The sequence below is a fragment of the Haemaphysalis longicornis genome, unplaced genomic scaffold (genome assembly GCF_048455015.1).
Source record: "Haemaphysalis longicornis isolate Haplotype H1 unplaced genomic scaffold, Haemaphysalis longicornis Haplotype H1 scaffold_2, whole genome shotgun sequence".
Lineage (NCBI taxonomy): Eukaryota > Metazoa > Arthropoda > Arachnida > Ixodida > Ixodidae > Haemaphysalis > Haemaphysalis longicornis.
Window position 1 is genome coordinate 44,246,583 of NW_027526295.1, and position 23,195 is coordinate 44,269,777.

General features: G+C 49.1%; 1 protein-coding gene across 1 annotated transcript in view; it reads right to left on the bottom strand.

The window, feature by feature from the left end:
- Positions 1 to 22,922, bottom strand: part of LOC144168867 (alkaline phosphatase-like) — a 60,241-nt gene extending 37,319 nt beyond the window's left edge. The window contains exon 1 of the mRNA XM_077697859.1: positions 22,588 to 22,922. Coding sequence (XP_077553985.1) covers positions 22,588 to 22,696 — 109 coding nt within the window. The 5' untranslated portion in view covers positions 22,697 to 22,922. The remainder of the gene's footprint in view (positions 1 to 22,587) is intronic.
- Between the last annotated feature and the right edge of the window lie 273 nt (positions 22,923 to 23,195).

Below are 23,195 nucleotides of genomic sequence, written 5' to 3' on the forward strand. Positions count from 1 at the left end.
GGCGGCACACCCCGACAGCAAGCAGACCTCCGGTCGCAAACGCCGGCCTCAGCGCCGACGGCGCAAAACTCCTCCGCCCGAAGACCCGCTACCTGAAGACGATGTCAAGGTGGTCCTCCGCCCTCAAGGAGGCCTTGACCTCACCACAGTCAACGCCGCGACTGTCGCAGACGTACTTCAGGACCAAGCCAAGCTCCCTCGCCATGCCGAAGACCAGGTTCGTCTCCATTATCGGTTCAACTTTATTGTGGTGAGCACCCCCAATGAAAACCGAGCCCAACGCTACCTGGAGCTCCCTGCCTTGAACTGGAAAGGCACTGTGTACGCACTTGCTAACCACATCCCCCCATCAAGCGCCACAGCGGTCGGCGCCCTATTCACTGTGCCCCCCGAGGAAGACGCCGACACCATTCTTCAAAGCATCATACAGTACAATCCCTCGCTACGCATCATTGACGCCAAAAGACTTCATGGCTCCACGATAGTGCAGGTCCTATTTCAAGGTACCATCGTGCCGTATTGGATCCGCTACCGAGCCGCAACCATGAGATGCTACCCCTTTAGGAGGAAGCAAGAGGCCTGCTACGCCTGTTGGCGGCCTGGACACCGCAAGGATGTCTGCCCGCACCCACCCCCCACCGACCGCTGCACCACCTGCGGCACCACATCTCCTCAACCCAACCACCCCTGCACCCCGTCCTGCATCTTATGCGGGGCGGCCCACCTCACCGGAGCGGCTGGTTGTCGCAATCGCTTCCAGCCCCGGCGGAAGACTAGCACACCTGCCGTGACTCGACAGCACCTGGATGCCCTTTCGCCCCATGGACACTCACCGAAGTCGACCACTCTACCTGACCACCACCTGCACCACACTTCCGCCACAACACAAGCTCACGTCACCCATGTCGGCCCTTCTTCCTACAGCCAAGTGGCCCAAGGACTTCCCCGACGACCACACGTCAGTCACCAAGCGCAGGTGAGCCCCCAGAGCCTCCCAGTGACCCAAACCTCCCCTCCCACCTACTTCCACACCTCACCCAGCACCACCTATGATCACGTAATTCGTGAAATGAAAGCTCTGCGCGAAACAGTAATTCGCCTCCAACAAGAAAACGCCCGCTTGGTGCAGGAGAACCAATCGCTGCGCCAACGTCTTACCACCTCCCCCGCCATCCCTGCTACCCCCTCCGCAGCGCTCTCGCCTACTCAGTCATCCACTCCTCCTAATCCCGCCCAACCACCCCCCTTGAAACGCAAAGCGGAAAGCGATACTCAGCCAGCCTCTACGGACGCGCCCCTTACTCCGCATGAGCTCCGCGCTGAATATCAATCTATTTTCGCGTCGCTTCAGGGCCAGTTGACGGCACTACAACTGTCCACACAAGAATTACATTCGGAAATGCTAGAATGGATGCGCTCGTTCGCTCAGAACCCACCGCCCTCTGCGAACCTAACTCCTGCGGACGCCCCCATACCCATAGACGCCGACAATGACCTCTAAAGACGTTATAGCCTGGCAATGGAACTGCCGCAGCTTCAAGACGAAGCGGGCATCGCTTCAAGCTTTCATCACCACACTGTCTCACACGCCTACAGTCATCGCACTTCAGGAAACGGGCCCTAATGTCAAAATGTTAAATTACAAAGCATACCGACACTCCGATTTTCCTCAGCTGGCAACTCTAATACACCGCAACTACAGTGTAGAGCAGCGCAGCCTGCCTTTCGACATTCCACACATATTCACGACCATCCTCCCCAAACGTATAGGACACAGACAACTTAACGTACTTAATATCTACAGCTCTCCCCGAAACACGCAACACACATTCCATGACATCTTCCAATCGGCTCTCCAGCACGCAGGCCACCAACCCCTCCTCATTATGGGCGATTTTAATGCCCCGCATATTGCGTGGGGCTACTCCCGCACAACTCGTAAAGGGCGCCTGCTGTGGGAGGCGATCCAACAACTCCACCTCACCACTCACAACGACCCTGACCTCGCCACACGCATAGGAAATAGTGTACAGCGCGACACAGCCCCCGATATCACTTGCTCACATCGTCTCGGCCCTGCCACTTGGCATCCTCTTCCACATACCTTGGGCAGCGATCACTTCATTACCGAGTTGCACACCACGATACACATCTCTTCAGACGAGCACCCACAGCACACGCATATAACGGACTGGGATGCATTTCGCTTACACAGTCAACATATTGCTCCCCCTGACCCTAACAAAGACACTGACCTCGAGCAGTGGGTCGCCAACCTGTTGCACGCTAAACAACAACACGAGAAACTCGTAGACCCGAAAATCCCCTCCGCCTACGTGGACTCCAAAATGATGCATCTATGGGAGGCTTACAGTAGCCTCGAGCGACGGTGGCGCAAACACAAGCACCGCCGAGCCCTGCGCCGCCGACTCGAACTCCTCCGCACCGAAATTACACGACACGCCGAATACCTTAGGCGGGCCAACTGGCACCAACTCTGCGACGAAATGCGGGGTACCCTCAACATGCGTCGCACCTGGGCTCTATTACGACACCTGCTTGACCCTTCCAAATCCAAATCCAGCCAATCCTTACGTATCACACAGCTTCTCCACAAGCAAGATGGCACCAAGCAAGATATCATATCCCGCCTTAAAGCCCTATACATACCGACCTCTAATTCCTCCGAGCCACCAATTGCACGCTACGCCGGAGCTCCCAACCTCACCCTCGATGCTGAAATTTCCCGCGAGGAAATCATACAGGCCTTACGTTCCCTGCGCCGCCAAACCGCACCAGGCGCGGACGCCATAACTAACAAGCTACTCCGACATCTTGACGATACTTGTATTGATCACATCACCACTTTGTTTAACTACCACTGGGAGCACGGCACTCTTCCCAGCTCGTGGAAACACGCAAACATCTCTCTAATCCCTAAACCCAACAAAACTCTTGCACTTGAACATCTCCGGCCTATATCGCTCACTTCATGCCTAGGCAAGCTCTTAGAGCATGTCATCAACACCCGCCTTACTGCCTACCTCGAAGAGAATCAGCTCCTCCCACCCAATATGATTGGTTTTCGTCCTAGCCTTTCGACCCAGGATGCTATGCTCCAGATTCACGCTGACATCCTCGCCCAGCCACCTAAATCTGACAACGCCGCCATCCTCGCACTTGATCTACATAAAGCTTTCGATCATGTTTCCCACCACGCCATCCTCGACTCCGTCAACCACCACAATCTTGGCAGTCGCACACACACCTACATAACAAACTTCCTTTCTAACCGCACCGCTACACTGCGCCTCGGCTCACTCCACACCACAACTTTCCCTATGCCCTCTCGCGGCACGCCCCAGGGCGCCGTCCTTTCTCCGCTTCTCTTTAACCTGGCTATGACGCCTCTCGCTCGCGCACTTGAGCACACCCCCAACCTCCGATCTGTGATCTATGCTGACGACATCACATTATGGGTGCCCAGCGGTAGTGATGCCATGATCGAAGAGACCCTCAATCAGGGAGCCTCTATCGTACACCAGCATGCCCAAGCTGCCGGTCTCTCTTGCTCTGTCTCCAAATCAGAATTACTTATATTACCTCCACGGCGATCCCGGTCCACCTCCCTACACGGTGCCGCCGATTCCATCCAGGTCTCGCTCGATGGCACAATTATTCCCCATGTCTCACAAGTCCGCATCCTTGGCTTTATCATACAATCTACTCGCAGCAGCACACACACCATCGCCCAGCTTCGCACTTACACCACGCAGATCATTGCCCTCATTAAACGCATCACGACCCGTAAAAATGGCCTCGTTGAATCTGAGCGCCTTCGCCTCCTTCATAGCTTCCTCATCTCTCGCTTCTGCTACCACCTACCGTATGCCACCCTCACCCTCACTCAGAAGCAGTCCTTGGACGCTCTTTTAAGACGTGCCTATCGTGCAGCGCTTCTCTTGCCTACACACGCCCCTACCGAACGACTTCTAGCCCTAGGTCTACACAACACGGTGACGGAGCTACTCGAAGCGCACCGCACTGCCCAAATCACTCGCCTATCCCAAACGCGCACCGGCCGCTGCATTCTTGAACGAGCGCATCTCGACCCACCCATTCTACTCGATCCTATGGCTACCATCCCTCTCTCAATCCGCTCCAGCATCCACATCAAACCCCTTCCTCGCAATATGAATCCCGCCTTCCACATTGGTCGCCGTTTAGCCCGTGCCCGGGATCATCTCAGACGCTACTCCCCTTCCCCGAGCGTCGTATATGTAGACGCGGCTGAGTATCCGAGCAAGCCCGCTTTTGGCATTGCGGTCATAGGAACACCTGGTGCCGACCCGCAAGCTTCAGCCACGGTGCTCACCTCGACCTCAGTTACCGCGGAGGAGGCGGCAATTGCCCTCGCTCTTACCCAAACACCCACCCCTCTCATTATATTATCAGATTCGCAACCCGCCATCCGAAATTACCTCAAGGGCACCATTTCATCACTGGCCCTCCAAATTCTTCGCACTCGACCCCCTTCCGAACCCGTGACGCTGCTGTGGACCCCGGCCCACACCGGCATAGGTGGTAATGAGGCTGCCCACCACCAAGCCCGAGCTTTGACACACCGGGCAGGCGCTTCTTTTACACTTACACCCGGCGTTCCCGAGATGTCCCATTCGGTACTGCTCACATACCGGGACATCACCCAACATTACCGCCTCCTTCGCAGACAACTTCCCCCTCCCCACCCCTCCCTCACCGCCGAGGCTGCCCACATGTGGCGCCTTCTTCAGACTCACTCGTTTCCTCACCGCACTCTATTAATGCATACGCACCCTCACCTCTTTTCCTCTCCCAACTGCCCCTTGTGTGACGCACCGGACACGCTCTATCACTCGCTCTGCGAATGTCCGCGCGATCCTTTCCCACCTCTACCCTCCCCCACCCTCTGGGAACAGGCTCTGGGGTGCTCGGACCGCGACCTCCAAGAACTGGTCACCGGTCGTGCCCTCGACGTCGCGGCGGCCCTATGGGCCACCGCCACTCCCCCACCCTAAAACCAGAGTTTCAATAAAGTGGATTCTCTCTCTCTCTCTCTCTCGCGGGGCGGAGAACGCTTCATAACGACGCATGTACCGGGATGCTGAAGTAGAACACATTAATGGAGAATACTTTGAATTTAGAAGGGTCTTTCTGTGCAGATGGTTTGGGTGTAGTTGTGGGGTGGGCGACCGGGCCGCGTTTTTATACGGCGATTTGACTGACTAGGACAATGTGCGGGATCCTGCAAAGGGGACTCGTGAACGGCAATGGTTTTCCGACTCTTCCCGATCGTCGGAAACGAGGAACGTTTGCGTGTGTACCAGACATCCGGAGACTCTCAGCCTAAAGGTGGCGTGTTGCGATTCTCCACGAACAGACGCGTGTAACTCTGTTTTCATACCATTTAACGAGATTTGCGCGACGTCGCGAAACGGCTGTTTGCACACGTCGTTGAAAATTCTGTGTCACCGCGGCTTCTGATCTCATCCACTATCGCAGAGTATAATGGCTCATCATGCTTTTTGTAACACCAGATTTCAACTTCTATTTTTGGTTGACAGAACACAAGTTTTCATGTCCTGCTGTTCTGCCATAAGTACGTTCAATGTTTTTTTTTGCGTTATTTATTGTTGATATCTGAAAATCATGTCACGACAACAAGAAAGTGGACGACTTGTGTGCTTATTATGTATTCCTCGTCTCGGTAGAGACGTTTGCCACAGCGACACACAATGTAAACTGCGGAAACAGTTCTTCCGGTATGGTAAGGCGTATCTTCCCTAGTCGCTGTGACGTATACTGTACGAAATACGGATACATTGTCTATTGTCCTCACACTATGCCTACATTTGCAGTTTTTGTGGGTTTGCCTTTCCAGTTATGCCAGCAGTGCCTTTACTTTAGCATTGGAAGCTTATAACATTAGAATTGATACTCCTATGCCTTCAGTGAATCAATCCACCAATTCAATTTTGATCGGAAAAGTACAAAGAAACAGGAGGAAAACAAAAACTTCGCTCATTTGCGGCTTGACGGGCCTCCGGGCGCCAATCGGTCGTGAGATGCAATGCAAAACGATTTTTTTTCTGCAGGGGCAGTGACGCGGACAACGAATATAGCAGGCTAATAAAACATACTTACGGTGTTTAACAAGGCATACAATAAAACCAAAAAATAAATAAGCACATGCGCACCTTTAAGTGAACATTCTGACAAGATTCTAGCGTGGAAATGTTATAATGCCAAATGTTACAATGTTACACCTTGTTTGAGTGAAAAAAATTATATTGCAAGTAACGTGTCGTACGATCTTTCTTTCGCGTAATTGGTACGAGAAAACGGAACTTCCTTAGGTGACTGGCTCCAGAACGGATATGTGACTGTGTTTTGATTTAGACCGGCCAGGTTTAGAAAAAAATATCCCTATATCCTTCACAGCCCTTTGGAAAATGCTTGTCAGTTTGCAATTATACATGCCTTTTACTTCTAAAATTATACATTTTCTAAAGAAGAAATCCGAGTGTCTTTATTAATCTGCAGCGCTCTTTTTTCTAGTATAGCAATGTTGCCTTTGTTTAAGGTAGCAGTATTTTTCACACAAGCATGCAATAGCTGAATTTAGAATTAAAGACCGCATGACATAACTGCTTATCAATTGTAGCTGGCAAGTAATGTCAAATCTGGTTTATGATTGTTACCCTTCTTGTTAGTGTTTACGTTATAGTTTTTTATGGTAATTCCACGCCGGACTTAAAAAAATGACACCAGGCGTTTTTAAACATTTTTATTGATACATTATAAGGGCCAAAAACAGCACTTTCCGGGACACTGGTCAATGTTCCGGGTACACGAAAACTGACGCATTTTGGTTTTGATTTGATTTTGTAACAGTGGCCTGAATAATGAATTTTTCTCTAGAAGAAAATTAGTTTTTCTCATACAAACAAAAAAGCAGTATACCCGAAATATAGCTAACTTCATTGACCTTATATCTTTTTTTAATATATACACGAACCGGAGAGTATAGAATTTATTTTTTGTGTTCCCGTAGCTCTACGGTTTCCCGAACGCTGGGTTGCAGAAAATATGGTCGCGAACTTCAGTCTAGTGACGTGCTCAGTTTGAAGATGTAACCATTGCTTGGAATTCCTACCAAAAGTTTTTTTTACTACTCTGTTGCACTTGCGTCCCTTTCTTCACTTTCGATATTTCCCTGCTGTCACAACAAGCCGCTGAGTAAGCTCGGAAGTTGAGCAGAGAAAACTGGCTCCGGTGCTTGCAAGGCACTCTTACTACCCGCAAGACGTGACACCTACTGCGCTACCTACTTGATCCCTTCACCAGCAAAGGGGAATCGAACCGAGCCATTGCCCGCACCATACATGCGTACTCTGGCACACCCGACATACTCATCCAGGACCTTCAAGACAAATACCTACAAACAGATACAGCTGACCCTCAGCTAACATACACAGGCACCCCCAACGAGTCCCTTGATCGGAATATTCTGCTCTATGAACTGAGGGCTGCCTTGGAAGAATGGAAGAAAAATCGCGCTCCTGGACCCGACCAGGTTACTTACAAGTTCCTCGCCAACCTTGGGCACGAAGCAGAGGTGACCATGCTCACTCATTTCAATGAGTTCTTGTCGTCTGGGAAGCTTCCCTCGCAACTGAAGACTGCTGAAGTACATTTCATACCCAAGCCAGGTAAATCCCCACATATCGACTACCTCAGACCTATTCCACTCACGTCCTGTATTGGAAAAATATTGAAGCACATTATCCTCAAGGCGCTCTTTGCCCTAGTTGGCCTTGCGCCATAAACATCCAACCATCATCATCATCACATTATCTTCAAGAGACTCCAGCAACATTTAGAAGATACGGGACAGATGCCAGACTCTATGTATGGATTTCTTCAACACCTCAGCACACAAGACGTGCTCCTTCAACTGAAGGAAGAAATAATCGCACCAACCACCGGTCACCCCCTCGAGCCATCCTTGCCCTGGATCTTAAAGGGGCATTTGATAACGTGACCCACGTGGCGATTCTTGGTCGGCTTAATCAGACCGGCTGCGGAGAACGAACCTAAATCTACATCGCCGATTTTCTCAGTGATCACCGAGCTGTCCTCAAACTAGGGAATATCACCTCTAAACCAGTCCAACTCGGCTGTCGCGGCATGCCCCAGGGATCTGTATTGTCTCCCCTCTTTTTTAACATCGCATTCATTGGCCTTCCCGCGGCCCTAGAGCAAATACACAACCTTCGACATGCCCTTTATGCGGATGATATTACCCTGTAGACGGGCACCGATTCCCTTGGGGGCATTTAAGAAACTCGCCAACGTGATGCCAGTTACTCAGATAACTAAACTACGGTGGCAGTGGTAACCTCCAAGAACGCCCTCCTCACCACCGCTTCAATCCGGACAACTTCCTCCCTGGACGCTTAAGAATTAGCTATTGCGCTCGACCTTACCCGACCCACCTCCCCTCCAAGATTATATTGACTGATTCGCAAGCCGTCTGCTGCAGGCTCTTGTCGGGACGGGTGGCCCCCGCCACATGCCGACTTCTGAAACAGTATCCGCCTGCCCATCGGGTGGACATTGTGTACATGCCCGTCCACTCTGCATAGACGGGCAACAATTTTGCTCATCGACAGGCTCGATACCTCACTCACCGAGCCGGTGAGACCGGGGCTGTTTCCGCACCTCTCCTCACCTACCAAGAAATCACCCAATACTACCGAACCACGAGACAGACCTTCCCCAGTCCTCACACATCTTTGACGAAAAGCGAAGAAATCACACTCAGACAAATTCAAGGAGGCACTTTTCCCCATCCCATTCGTATGCATTTACTCTTTCCTACACAGTGCTCTGAAAAGTGTAAATTCTGCCAGGAACCAGGAACTTTCACACGTATTATTCGACTGCACAAAAAACTAGGACCTTCCACCCCAGAACCCATCCCCTTCTTCTGAACAGTGGGAGATACTGCTGTCCAGCTGTCGACCCGAGGACCAGCTCTTGCTTGTGACCAGGGCTACGGCAGCGTGCACCGCGCATGGGCTCCTGGACTGAGGAACCACTCCCATGATATTGCGAAATAAAGGTTCTCTCTCTCTCTCTCTCTCTCTCTCTCTCTCTCTCTCTCTCTCTCTCTCTCTCTCTCTCTCTCTCTCTCTCTCTCTCTCTCTCTCTTTCTCTCTCTCTCTCTCTCTCTAAGCTTCTTTCGCGAATCAGTTCGTCACGTTCCTTTACTGAAACACTGTATTTGCGCTTCTGTTCGCTTTTGTTTCTGCGTATTTTAGTGCAGATGATTTCAACATTCCCCGGTTTCTCCACAATTAGATTTCTGTGCGGCTGTACGGCCTCTGTTCTATTCATATTCGTGTGCCGCCACGTTAATGGGGCGGCGCACATTAACGTCGTTTTCTACCCTGGGTACCCGGGTGACTCGCATGCGAAGTCGTATAGAATTTATATTTACTATTTACAGCAGCGAGCATTCTCTGCACCGAAATACAACTACAACGTTGTTTTTCTGCAGAATGCGGCACGCAAGGTTTTCGCCTTAATAATATAGCAGACTTCTTAGGCAGGCCATTTGTAAAATTGCTTTAGTTGGCGTAGTTCGTGGTGACTCCTGCCATTTGACCGTTGCGTTTTTCTGCTGGCGCTGCCGGAGCAGAGATATAAGCTGGCCCTGTTCTAGTCTGCAGTCGTAAATATGTCCGCTACACCGAAAGAACTGGAGTCCTCCAAGCAACAAGAAGAGAGCCAGAAAGTAATGTGCCAGGTTGACAGCTGACACGGCTTTCGCCGTCATTCATCTGATACTAGGCCTCGACATGCTGCGAACAGGGCGTAAGCTGCATGATGTACGCTCGAGCGGTCCACTTCTTCTTACCGTAATTATTTCTTCAAAACAGCTGTGGTGGCAGAGATAGAAGCCGCATCTTTGCTCGCAGGCCTAAGAGCCTCCTCCACAGCGTCGGACGAGATACTCCTCTCATGAAAGTAGAAGGTAGTTTAGCGAAGCTGGGAGCAAAACGGAATAATCTCCGTAGAATTATAGCATCCAATGTCAGGCGCTCAAGCATGTAAGCTAGGCCCAACAACCTATATATTAGAAATATACCACCCAATTTCAGGCATCAAGCACCTCAGCTAGGCCCAACAACCTATTCGAAACGGCTCTATACGTGCAGGAGTCCCGTTGCGTTGCCAGTTGCGTTGATATACAAAAAACAATTATAACCTCTTCTCTCCGGATAAAGGGGTCAACAGGAAAGCAAAAACGAAGGCGATTATAATTGAAACGCAATGACCGCCAAACAAAAACAAGAACGCTTCTCTAAAAAATCATCAGGCAATGACCCAAAATGAAAACGCAAAACCATTGATCGACCACAACAAAATCCTTTTATTTCGCTGTGCTTTGCCTGAACGAAAATGTTTGATATTCGTTATTATAGATCATTCTTGTGTTCTTATCGGGAACGTTTACATTCTTCAATTGCTCCCCGCTCAACCGCTGATCGACCCACGCGTAAACTGCCCGTGCCACGCTAGAAGGTGAACTACCCGACAGGAGCGAGCGACCGCACCTGCGATGTGGCCGGATGCGAGAGATGACGCGTACTGGCGCCCATTGTAGCGTGATATAGCGCGACACCTGTGCGCCCGCTACCACGCCAGCTGCGTAAATGCAATCTATATGCTCAAGCGGGGGCGCAGTCAACACTTCATCCCCGGCCAATCTCCCGGAGTGGGTGCGGCAAACACTTAAAAATCATCATCATTATCATCACCATATTTAGATGATGATGATGATGATGATTCCTATTGGTTTCCCCTTTGAATCGGGGTGACGACATGTCATCTTACCAAAAAGGACTAATATAACCATGTTTTACACTCTTGGTTTAATACTAGCGCTGCTAGAACATGTGGATAAAGTTGGCTTTGCCGCAAGGCACTTCACCGTACGCCACCACCGATGGCGAAAGTCGGGCAATACAAGCTTTGTATGAGAAAGATGGCAAGCACAAAGAGGAGAAAAATGAAAGTCACGAGACATTCTACTCTGCAGAGGTGAATGACCAGCGAAGCTTTTTAGGACATTGTACAGAACTAAGGCAGTATTTTGGTGAAACGTGCGGACTCGTCTATTGTGAACCACCTATTTTGACGTTTAAATGAAAGACAGCGCAATGATACAGTAGTGTTACCGGGTAATTATGACATACGTCATGTTGAGAACTTCATGAAAAAAAAAAACAAGGGTTACAGCCGCTTTTGCTAACCAAGCTGCTTCTGTAGTGGTTTGTATTGACAGCTTGCATGAATTGTGAAACGTTTAACATTTCGTTGTCAGCTAACGAATTACGGCTTGCCATTAGAACACGCTATAATTACAGAGTCGTCTTAGCGACCACTTGTCATTTAACAGTTTTTGGGAAAGTTTTGATAAAACAACAGCTATAGCTGGTTTATGTTGTCCACTCGCGATAAAGTTGGCTTTGCTGCAACATGATCGGGCACATGAAAAATGCTCCGGCACCTAGCAAAGTGCGGCTGCACTGTAAAATTTTATTGCAAATTTCGGAAGGAAAGCTGCCACATAACGGTAAGCGTTGTCTAAGCAACCTCCAAGTTGTTTTATTTATGTTTATTTTCCTTCGGTGGCACTATATGAAACAGGTAGACGTCGCTGGAAGAGCCGGCATCGACGTGGCGTACTCTTGTGCATTGCTTGCGGCAGAATAAACAGTTTTCCGTAGTCGTAATCTGATAATAAGAAGATCCAGGGGTGTGGCCCGACTATCCAAAGCCTTCCCGCCCCTACGAACTAAAACATTTCGAATATTTGTGTAAAGGCACGGTGGTACCAATAAGTATGGGTAGTTTAGCATTAGCGCCAAGGCAATGGCTTTAAGAAGCGCTAAGAGTGACGGAAGGGAAAAATGCGAGATATTAGGCAATGCGCGACTTGACAGCCTAAATTAAAACAAAATAGCAAAAGATATATGTGTGCATTCGAGATGAAACAGCAACTGGAGTGCCGTTTCGCAAGCTGGCGGCTTTGGCGAATGAACACTTGTGGCAACGGGCATCCGATGTACACGTCTGAACGATATGGAATTAATTTGTTCGGTCATGCAATGGATGCCGTCCGCTTCAAACACGGTTCACGTACGACGAGCGCGGTTTCTCGTTGAAATATTAGCAACAAATCCCTGATGTTTGCTCCGAGCCGCTTTCGCACTACAAAGACACGTTCGTTTTCAAAAACTCTCGTTCTTTTCAGTCCAATAGCCTCGTGGAAAGTATGCGGTGTACGACGTGTACCGCGTTATATTACATCATGCCGGTATAACTCATGCTGGCGACTGACAGAGAAATTTACATTAATAAACAGATTTATACCACTGTCTTGTATGCATGCAAAAGCCACGACTACTCCCAAGTGGAAGGCAAATGTGGAAAAGAAAAGGCTTTCCCTTCGAGTGCATATTCCGGCGCGGCGTAGGAATTTTATGTCCACCAGATGCTGGCTTGAAAACCGGGCATGTTCTGAATGGGAATTCGAAAGTGGTGTATACACGACTTTTCATTTTCCCACGTTTAGTCTAGAATTGAAATCGCGTTGAGAGTTTTCACCTGATTTCTACACTGTGTTTATTGAGAGAAGAGGTATTTTCCACATTTAATTTCTCTTCCACGAACCTGTTGAACTAAAGGATTTGTATTGCGGGGGCCCAACGCGCCGAAGGAACACTTGGGCTATCAGGTGCGCGTTGAGGAGGGAGGATTTGCTCACTCTGACGGCCACCTGGGAACTCCGCAGGGTGAAATTTCAGGTGCTGCGCGCTGGTTTGGCCTTCTTAATGGGTGCGCGAAGAGACACAAGATTTGGGGCTTGAAATTGGTGAGAGTCGAAATTCTGAAGGGCGAGTATTCATGAACCGCATTGAAAATTGGTGTACGTTGTTACCGTACACACAGAACACAAATAAGCCGGAATGGGAGTAAATGACTTGTTCCATAACTCAGTACCGATTCGGAGTTTTCAAAACTCCTTCCAATGGGAGTTTCGCCTTACTCCCATTATTTCCGCAGTTTTTTCAGTAGCACATGGGAGTTTCGTTTTACTGCAACTACAATGGGAGTTTCCAGGGGTTACCATTGGGAGTGTATTGTTTCCTCCAACTGGGAGTTTTCAGGGGGCGCGCTGCACTCTAAGAAATCGGGGGAGCAGTTGAAGAGTCCAACCGTCATTGTACTCTTGCAAGCGTTGGTGGACTCCCCTCGAAAGCTGCGGGGAGTTGGATGCAATGCTCGCTCCCCATGAGGAGGAGAGCAAAACTGACCGTGTACTCTTCTAGTGCGCGGCGGAGTGCAGCCCCAGTTCTGCTCCCGCACCAGTGAAGAGTAAACCTGCGCATCGTCTCCCATCTCCAGTACGAAGAGTAGAAATGCAATTTCATTCTTGTCCAGTGCGGGAGTAAGCAGGGAGATGCACTCCTGCCATCTGCGCACACCAACTCATCAGCGATGTTTTATTTGCATACGAATATATTATATAAAGCGGTTGTGTAAAAAGCGCCCGATTACTTCTGCCGCGCATTCTAAACGTGCAAGAATATAAATTCGTGTAACGATTGCTCGCAGCGTTCCGTGGCGGCAGGCGGCAAACCGAAGGAACTAATCTACGGACCGCTGCAAACGGTCGCTTTGAAAGAGTTAGATCTATAGACGTACGCTTGTCCCGCGCCTAGTCGAGCTAAAAAAACCGATTGTAAATCTGAGATCGATTGAGAAAAATGGTGTTGCAAGAAGTGAAGTCCGCGCTCTTCTGATAGCTCAAGCTGCAAGCGCAACACGAACCCGACCCAACAACCGTGGCTAGTGTCGCCGACATAGGCATGGACATACGATAGCTTTTACAAGGTTAAATAAAGGAAATCCGTATACATCACTGGTATTAACAGCAATATGGGGCCTATCTGCAAGATCGGAGTGTGAGGAACAGGCGATATCACTGCGAGGGCATCTCAAATACACCCTCTACGGTGAAAACTATCTCGTCGGCTGACGAGCGACGATAAAAGCGTACACACCGATCGGTTGCTGGAGATCAAACGCCTTTGTTGAGCAAAGAGAAATGATGACCCCCCCCCCCTCGCGGCGGCGCAGGCGTGGATCACGATACGTAACGCGTCATACATCCCGGGGATCAGGTAACGTGAACCGCCCGAGCAAGCGTGAGAAAGGCACCTTCAGCGAGCCACGAAGTGCGCGTGTTCTGCAAAAACCTACACAGGCGGTGAACCCGCCAAGGCCGGACGGGCGACTTACAGGCCGCGCCAGACCGTGATGTCAATGTGCTACGAACGAAGTGGGCTTTCAAGCAGACGCTTCGTGCAACATGGGAAGTTGGACCTGCCCTTATCGTCATACTTGCTTCGACACAGTATACGACGCGTGTTGGCTAACCGCTGGCCGCTTGTGCGTCAGCGCGACATCATGCACACGCGAGCAAGCCGTATATTCGTTCCTTCGTGCGTGCGTGCGTGCGTGGTACTAGTTTTTCTTTCGGACGAACATCACAGCGGCGACAGCGCTGAGGCCGATTTCGGAACTATGCGCACTGTGTAGCGATGCGCGCGCTATGGCCGGACTGTATCCGCGGCCGTCGCAGGCTTCGCGCCTTGAGCTTGGGAACTTTCGCAGCTAGTACGACCCCTTGGATTTATCTACCGGACGAAGAAACGCTGGCGGGAAGTAGAGGTAAGCCATTAGTTAACCTCGTATTCTTGTCTTGTGTATTTAACGAAGCAGAGTTACTCTCGGTACTTCGGTCCGCGGAAGCGGTTAGTCCTAACGTTTTCGTGACTGATTTTGACCGTTGCTTAGTTTTGAAGGGCGGCTTTTGTACCCGTGTGCAAACAGCGTCGATTCTTGCACCGTTTCAACCCCTTTGTTTCGTGAGGTGTTGGTATCCTTGCGGAATGTTTTCGCAGGTAGGAAGCATGGTCGCGCGAGTAGTCGCAGCGCTACGCTGTACTCTTAGCTCGGCGGCTAGGGTTAGAGTGGCGGCCGTGCAGTAGCTGTGGCTACCTGCGCGGCTCCAAAGAATTGCGTGCAATAGGCTGAGTGATTGGAGCGCGTCTAGCGCGTGGTAGTCACTAAATTACAATAATTTTAGTGACCGCCGCGCGTACAGCAGCAGACTGAAATGCTGTTCAGACAAGTTTTTTTACGTTTTGCTTGAGGGCAGGATGGACGGAAATGGGACTTTTCGGGGCGTACTCACCGCACTGTTAAGGGGTAATTACATGCGTCTAAGGCGCTGAGCGACGCGAGAAACCTCACTCAGTGTGTACGGCAAACAGGTATTGTGTGCGACACAGACAAGCGAAAATTTTTTACACAGGCCGGTGACGGCGGCGACAGCGGCAGGCGACGGGCCGTTGCCGTCGCGGGTTTATTCCCGGACAGAAGCAGCCCACAAGCGAGCGGCAGCAACGACGACGAAGGGCATTGGCAGCAATGCATTACTTTTTTTCGTTTGTCGCTGTCGCCCACACTGTTTGTTGTACCCATTACATTACTTTTTTCGCGTCGGTTGTCGCCGTCGCTCGAGCGTTCTGATCGTTCAATAACGAGCCTATTGGTTCTCATCAAATGTTGCGATCTGCAGCGTGCATGCAACGAAGCGTACTCGAGAATGAAGAAAACAGTAGCTATATGACCCATTAGCAACTTTTCCACGCTAGTCTTGTGAACGTATAATTGGCCCTACGTTGCAGTCGGCTGAGGACAAAATCCAATGCAAATTATTCAGGGATTATAACCTTACAAAAAGAGTTATGTTTCCTTAAATTTTGTGCAATGTTTTTATACCGGGAACGATAGCGGGGTAAACAGTTGAAGCTACGGATACGTAAGCACTAATGGGTTTGGGGCGCAGTGCGTAGGCAGACAGCTGTAGGGCGCGCTGTCTGACATGACATTGGCCAAGTGGTACAATGAGCGTGGTGGCATCCAAGGTCACCACATCCGCATCTAGACTGGTTACTGCGCCAAGCAGTATGGCATTCCAATACGGGTTCAGTGCGTGCTCTCGGCGCAAAAACTAATCTATCACCCAATAAACTTCATTTAACGTTGTCAAACTCGTTAATACTTTTTTCATTGTAGAACTTATCTTTGCTGTCCCCCTCTTTCTGTCTATGTAGGAACCACGGCAAGACGCTACTTGCCCGCAGATTTTTTTTTTTTTTTGAGAGAGCGAAAGATCCCCGAGGCGTCAGCAGCAGTGGCCGTCGCATTCAAGACACTTCTCCTCACACCCTTGGACATCGTGGATGGGTTCCAATTGCTGCTGTCTGTGTTTTGGCCGTTCATTGTGTAATACGTTTCAAAGGCGAAGCGCACCTTCTTGCTTCTGTAGACGTTACTTTGGCTCAAGCACGGTGCCCTGGTCGGTACTGTTCTGAAGGCCGCCACCAACATTATGAAGCAGTCAGCTCGAACGTGTTTGTTTTTAATACAAAGTTATGCCTTTTTAAATCTTACTAGCGCATCCTCATTTGAGAACCACCCGCCTAAAAAACCCATTGGGAATATTTCCTGCGGTTTCCTATTGTACCACCAAAATATATCTGTTGCAAAGTTGCCGTGTCAATGGCTTTGTATCTTTGTGTTGATTGCACCTTGTAATGCGTTAATAGTAATCCACGCTGAATTGTTTTAGTCCTAGATTTTTCTTTCGCAAAATTTATTTGTAAATATTTTTTATGTGTGTTAAATAAGAGCTGGCTTTTTCAGTCCATGTGAAGCACTCACTGATGTACTAAGGCCATTTTGTTTTATGTTAATACTGTTAACTATTCTCCCACTGCTGTATTTCTACTGACGCTTTTCGTGCTAATGCCAGTACCTTTTTATTTGTGGATGTTAATGTCATTTTTATCGTCATAATTTAATTTTGTATTTCAGTGTTCAATTGCTTTGCTGCATTTTTATTTGTGATTTTTTTCTTGGATGTATCCTAAATAGGCGCTACGTCTCCTGTGTGCATGTGGAGTAGGAACCGTTTTTATGCCGTGATATTTTAATTCCCAATAAATTGCATTTTGTGTTAAATTGCAGAATGAACCGATTGTTGTGGTATTTTGAAAAATAAAGTCTGAGCTTGTTTTTTCTTCTTTTCCATGTTTCAAAATAGCTTGTCCTGTTTTGTTTGCTTGTAACTGCCTATAGTACCATCGTGGGGAAGGGGGGGGGGGGGGGTCTAGTAGCAGGCGGAGCAAAAGCACGCTGCCTCGCGGGGAACAGCAGAACGCTCTTGAGGCGTAACGAGATGCTTTCCAAGAGAGAGTAGTAGTACCCGTCTGCAGTATCCGCGAACGCCGCCAATAGAGCTTATTCACGCCTAAAGGGAGTGACGGAACGCTGCCTTGGAGATGGCATTGCAATTCCCACACAGGGTTCAAGTACTCCGCTTCCAAAGCAGCAAGTAAATCCCACGGGGAGTGTTTCGCCTCTCGTTCGGCCGCCACGCGCTACTCCTCGGAAGAGTCGCCCAATGCTTCCAAAGGGAGTGAAATATGGGACAAAAGTTTTTACTCCTAGACAGAGTGCCCAGCACTCCTCGAGTTCTTAGAGTGTGGGAGCAGTGTTGAACTGCATTCGAGGTTTTGTTTATGTTTTTGTGCGCTTGATATAAACGCTGCAGAGGAATTTATTACTGTATTTGGGAGTTCTTAATGAGCGCACAGGCCGCATTTTCATGTTTCGTTCAGGATTACGTAATTTCTAGTCTTTTTCCGCTTCAAACGTTGAATGGCGAAACTTGAAAAGTTTGTTTTCTGCACAGTCAATTTATTGCATAAAAATTAAATAAATACGATATACGTGTGAACACGTTAATAAAACAATAAAAACGCTGAATCCACATAACACCTACATCGAGAACACAAGGTAACTTGGTAAGAACTTTATCTACTACAACACTCCTCAATGAAAAAAATTTAAGCCATTTGAAAACAATGAGGTCAGCATGTTGTCGGTGCGCTGTTTGCTTGCACCTGCCTCCCAAACTCTGACGTTGCCGCACCTCCTGGCACATTCCCCAGGAAGCCACAGCAGCACATGCATTAGACGGATAGCAAAACGCTTTAAACCTGCGGCAACAAATACAGAAGCATATTGGGCATCTGACATGAAAAAAAAAAGGAAACCGCACTGTAAAGACGCTGAACTTGTCACTTTTGTGTACAACTTTCCGCAATGTCTGAATGTTTATTTAAAGCTACGCAAAATTGCACTTCCGTCCCAGACACCTGCGCTCACTAGTTCGTGAAAACCAAGTGCTGTGCTGTTCAAAAGGGTGCGCGACCCTTGTGGCGACCAACTTCTCAAAATGCTCCCTTTCCTTCTTTTCCTTGCGTGTAGTGTTGTGGTAGCGAGCTTCAGGTTTTACCACCCGCACTGCCCCTCTCTCCCCTCAACTAGCGTTAAGAAAAAATTTCGGTCGGTGTGACGCCTGCGCCTGCCCCCCCCCTTAAAAAATTTCCCCGCATTTCCCCGAGGGTAAGAATGTGAAAGTGCGAATGCAGGAGTTGAATTTGCGCGGTTCGGTAATGTTCGCGAAAGAGAGATCACACACACACACACAACTACAGAGAAAGAAAGATGCATTTATTCACAGACACCTATTTGTGTTGTCGTTGTACTTGATTGCTAGAGCGGATCTCAGCTTTGAAATTTCGTGCCAGTACTCCTTTAAGCGGGTGCATTAGCCCTTCTCACGCCCGATTCTTGGCCAATCGCCCTAAGTGGGTATGTGCTAAAGAAATTAGGAATGTGGTGCGGACGGACGGACGGCGGTGGACGCGTGATTCAGATTACTTGGCCAATCGCCCTAAGTGGGTATGTGCTAAAGAAATTAGGAACTCTTCTTGGCCAATCGCCCTAAGTGGGTATGTGGTGCGGACGGACGGACGGCGGTGGACGCGTGATTCAGGGTCGCTTAAGAAGTGCATTCGCACTTAAAAAAATAAAATAAACAGTCGTCCGTCGACTCCACAGAATGCTCCCTCGAATGGCGAGCTCCCACAGGGCCCCGACCTTCTCCCTTTCCAGTGAAAGCAATTACTCGCCGGCGCGGCTGGCACCACACGTACTTCTCATGAAAAGCGGCCGCCCTGCGACGTTTGACCGGCCAACTTCACCTTCACCAGCCAGTAAGCCACAGACACAGCCTAACAAAAACACCTAACAGCCGTTCAGAATTCGGACAGTTTTCATTCTGCTCGTGAGTCTGAATGAGCGAGTGTTCTGCTCGAGTCTCGCGCAAACACGCATTGCTTTCACACCATTCAGCATCCCCAATGACGTTCCGGGCATGGCGCCGTCTTTCACGCACAACGCTCACCTCCAGTGGCGGAGAATCGCCCGTGCAGTGACGCGGGAAACAAGCTGAGTTTATTTGACACTAGAAGGGGCACAAGTCTCCCAAAATGTTGGGTACAATAAAAAACGTCAAAATCTTACCTTCAACCACCTCGCAGAGGCACAACCGCGTTGTTTTTAACGAGCCACTCTCAGCGATCACTGCATTTAGGCCTCGCGTCGGCTCGCTAGCGTATTCCGTCGGCTCGAAGGTCGGTGACACGGAGGCGACGTTGCAGTGTGTCGCACGTCAGTGTAGGCTGGTTCCACAGTGTTCGCAACTAGCTTCGATTGTCGGAAAGCACATCACGTCCGTTCGTTCGACCGCAAGTTCACATGGATAATAAGTTTTCGGGGACGCTGGAGCTCACACGACTCACGACACCAACTGACAGCCATTTTGTAAGGAGGCGTAGAGGAGGAAGAGCTGAAGGATGAGGAGGAGAAGAGATGGTGGGGGCGTGGGAGTTTAATACTCCCATTAGGACAAACGCAGTATTCACAACTGGATACTGCGTTTTGTGAAGAGGTACAATCGTGGTAAATGCGCCTATTTACGGCGGCTTCTGGCCCCCGGTGTAAACTGGCAGTTTTTCCACCATCATACTATTACAAGTGGGAGCAGGCCGCCTGCCGTGAGGAGTTTAAAAGACGTATTCCAGCCCAAAAACTCCCATTCAGGCTAAGTTGTGTTTTGTCTGTAGTTCAGGAGGCGGCCGCAGATGGCGCCTCGTCATTTATGGTCTTGCGAACTTCACAAACAAACCGAGACTCTACATGTGGACGAAAGGACGATTCGAATGAAAAGCTCGAGTTAATGTATGCAGTTATGGCGCAAATATTACCAAGAGAACTTCGTATTAGGGTCGCTTAGGATTAAACACCGTCCTGCGCGTCCGAGGCTTTATTGAAGAAAGCCACATTTGTCGAGAATTTTGGAGAATTGAATTTGGTAGACGAAAAAGATAGGCTTGTTCCGGAATTCGGATGTGTCCTTGCCGACAATTCAATTTACTTGAAGTGAAGTTTTATTGTGCTTCATCATTATACTTTAGTGGTGTGACGCAACTTTCGTTGCACACCGTGGCTAGTGGGTTTGCATCTATTTCCGGAGAACTTTCCATCCGTGACAGCTTTGCTGGCGTGTGGAATATGCGCATTACTGAAAAGATTCGGTGAGGCTTATGGTGAAATGTTCCCAAATGTGGAAGCAAAGTAGCAAAAGGATGGGATAAAAGTGTGGCTTCACACCTCACAGGCGCTGACAAACAGCTGAGCGCGGCGCTTGCACAGTGCAGCGTGTAGCTCTAGCCTTTTGTCCGGTGTTTGTGCTGTTTTCGTTCGAAGCAACATGTTCCAACGGGACCATGAGCAAAACCTGCTGCTATTTGCAATTCGCACTCCTTTAGAATAGAGAGCGTATTAAAAGAGAAAGCCAAGAAACTGTAGCAGCCGGCTAGCATTTGCTCCGGTCTTAGTCGGCAACTTAATCGCTGTGGCGGAAAAGGAGCTTCGGCTGAAATGAAACGTAATGTATGATTGACCCTATCCTCGATGTTTTGCTTTGGTCCTCGATGCTCCCGGCAGCAGAAATTACTTTTTAGAACCTTTGTAGAAGCAGAGAGGTGTGAGAGCAGCTGGTCGGCGACAAGAAAATGTTTTGTTTTTAAAAAATCATTCTAGCCTGCTGTCGTGGGCAATAAGAAAAATGGCAACAAAGAAGAATGCCTTCCTGATGTGTGCTACTGCGTCTTTCCAACACATAAGTATTGTGGCCATAAAAAGGAAAGTAAAAGTCTTCCATTGATACCAGCTTTTTTTTTGTTCTACCAGCGCCACAGATCACGTAAAACTGTTGACATCATTAGTCCTGCTCGCCAATAAGACATATTTTGATTCTTCAGAGGCGCGTTTTTGAGGCGCTCTATTGAAGGGTGAAAGGGTAAAGGAGGTCGTAGAGGACAGAAGGACCGGCAGAGTGAGAACATGCCGAAGGCTAGGTTTTGAGCAGACATTTATTGGGCCTTGTTTGACTTCACCGACCGATGCGACGCAAAGAAGGTCATAAGGGAACGCCATATATCTTTGCAGCTCACGTGGGCGCACAGATGATAGTTGCAGATATAGTGGTTCACAGAACCACCGCCTGCGTGCTCAATATAAAGCAGCAATAGCGCAAATCGGTTCAGGAGCAGGTCTACATTTTTCTTCGCTGTTTTCGTTTCGCTTTATGTAAGCTTCGCGCGCTTAGAAATGCGGTCTCCGAGAACATCGCTCAACAGGGGATACGCCAGCTCAGCATGACAAGATGAATGTGGGTCGCTTACTGCTTCGGCGGCAAACCTGTTGGTCGAGTGGGGAGTAAGAGATGTGTGTGCGCGCTTGTGTTTCTAATTGTAATGCGGCTCGCTTGAAAAGCTTGGAGCAGCTGCTGCGATTCCATACCTGCTGTTAGCAAAGCACCCTCCTCCTGGTTCATAACTCACGTAGTTGGGCCTTTCGGGAGGGTAGCGCGGGGCGAATTTTAGGACACGTATTTTTTATCCGCGAGTGGAGCTCCAGACGCTTTGCTGGAACTGGTGTGTGGACATGGGAATGCGCGCGAGTTTGAATGAACCGGGACAGCGAGGATGGAATCGAACAGCAACAAATTCTGAACTCTGTGGTTTTCTGAGTATTGCGAAAGTTATTGCAGAGTTATAGCTAGGCTAAACGCGGACACGGCGATATGAATCAGAGCAACAAAAATTATCTTGCTTGCTCTTAAAGGCCACGCAATGGCAACCTTTTGGCCCACCCCTGCAGTACATACACTCGACTTTATTTATCCGCTTCCATGCTATAAGTTATGGTGAAAGAAATCGCTCCTTTTTGCGTATAGATTGATATTTTCATGCTGTCGCTTCGTTTGCAGGATAATGTATGCCAAAAATGGGGAAGGGAACAAGAATTCGTGCCAGAGTTCATTCGATAAAGGAAATGCCACAATGTACAGCACACCAAGTTAACATTTTAGGTAGGATGCACGCACGTTGCGCCCCTTTTTATCAGATGAGGGTTACTCACCTTCGATTCCAGCATTTGGGTTCGGGAAGGTTTCCTGGGTCGCTTGAGCAGCAGAGATGACGACGCATGACAGCAGCATCAGCCTTGGCACAAATGTGGACGGAGACATTTCCGCTGCAAACGCTTTGGTAGCGGTGTCTGTTAAACCGAGCAGACGCACTCAAGGAACGACTGCGAGGGGCTGCGTTTGTGAGCGTGTGAGTCGTGCGAATGGTGACCGTATGAGATTCGTGGAGGAATTTTAATGCAGCTTTGTAGCTGTAGCGGTCGCTCATCCTCCTCACTCATCGTCAGCCGCTCTCGCCGCCCAAAGAGGAAAGGCTCGATTACGCAGAAAAATAAGAAGAACAGATGCCTGCTCACTGAAACATTCCGCTTGAGATGTGTCAGGCAGTAAAGAGAAATCGAATGTAAAAAAGTTGACAGGAGTGTCTCTGATATCAGCGGCTGTAGAGAGAACAGTAGAGTACATGACAGTTAAAAGATTACTCCGCGATAGCTAGCGTTGTGAAACCACGCAGAATAGCCTTTTGATAAGGAGCAGCGATATCGGCTAGAATAAGTGCTAGGTGGGGAAAGACAAGCTCAGTACCTACTACCGCGTACAG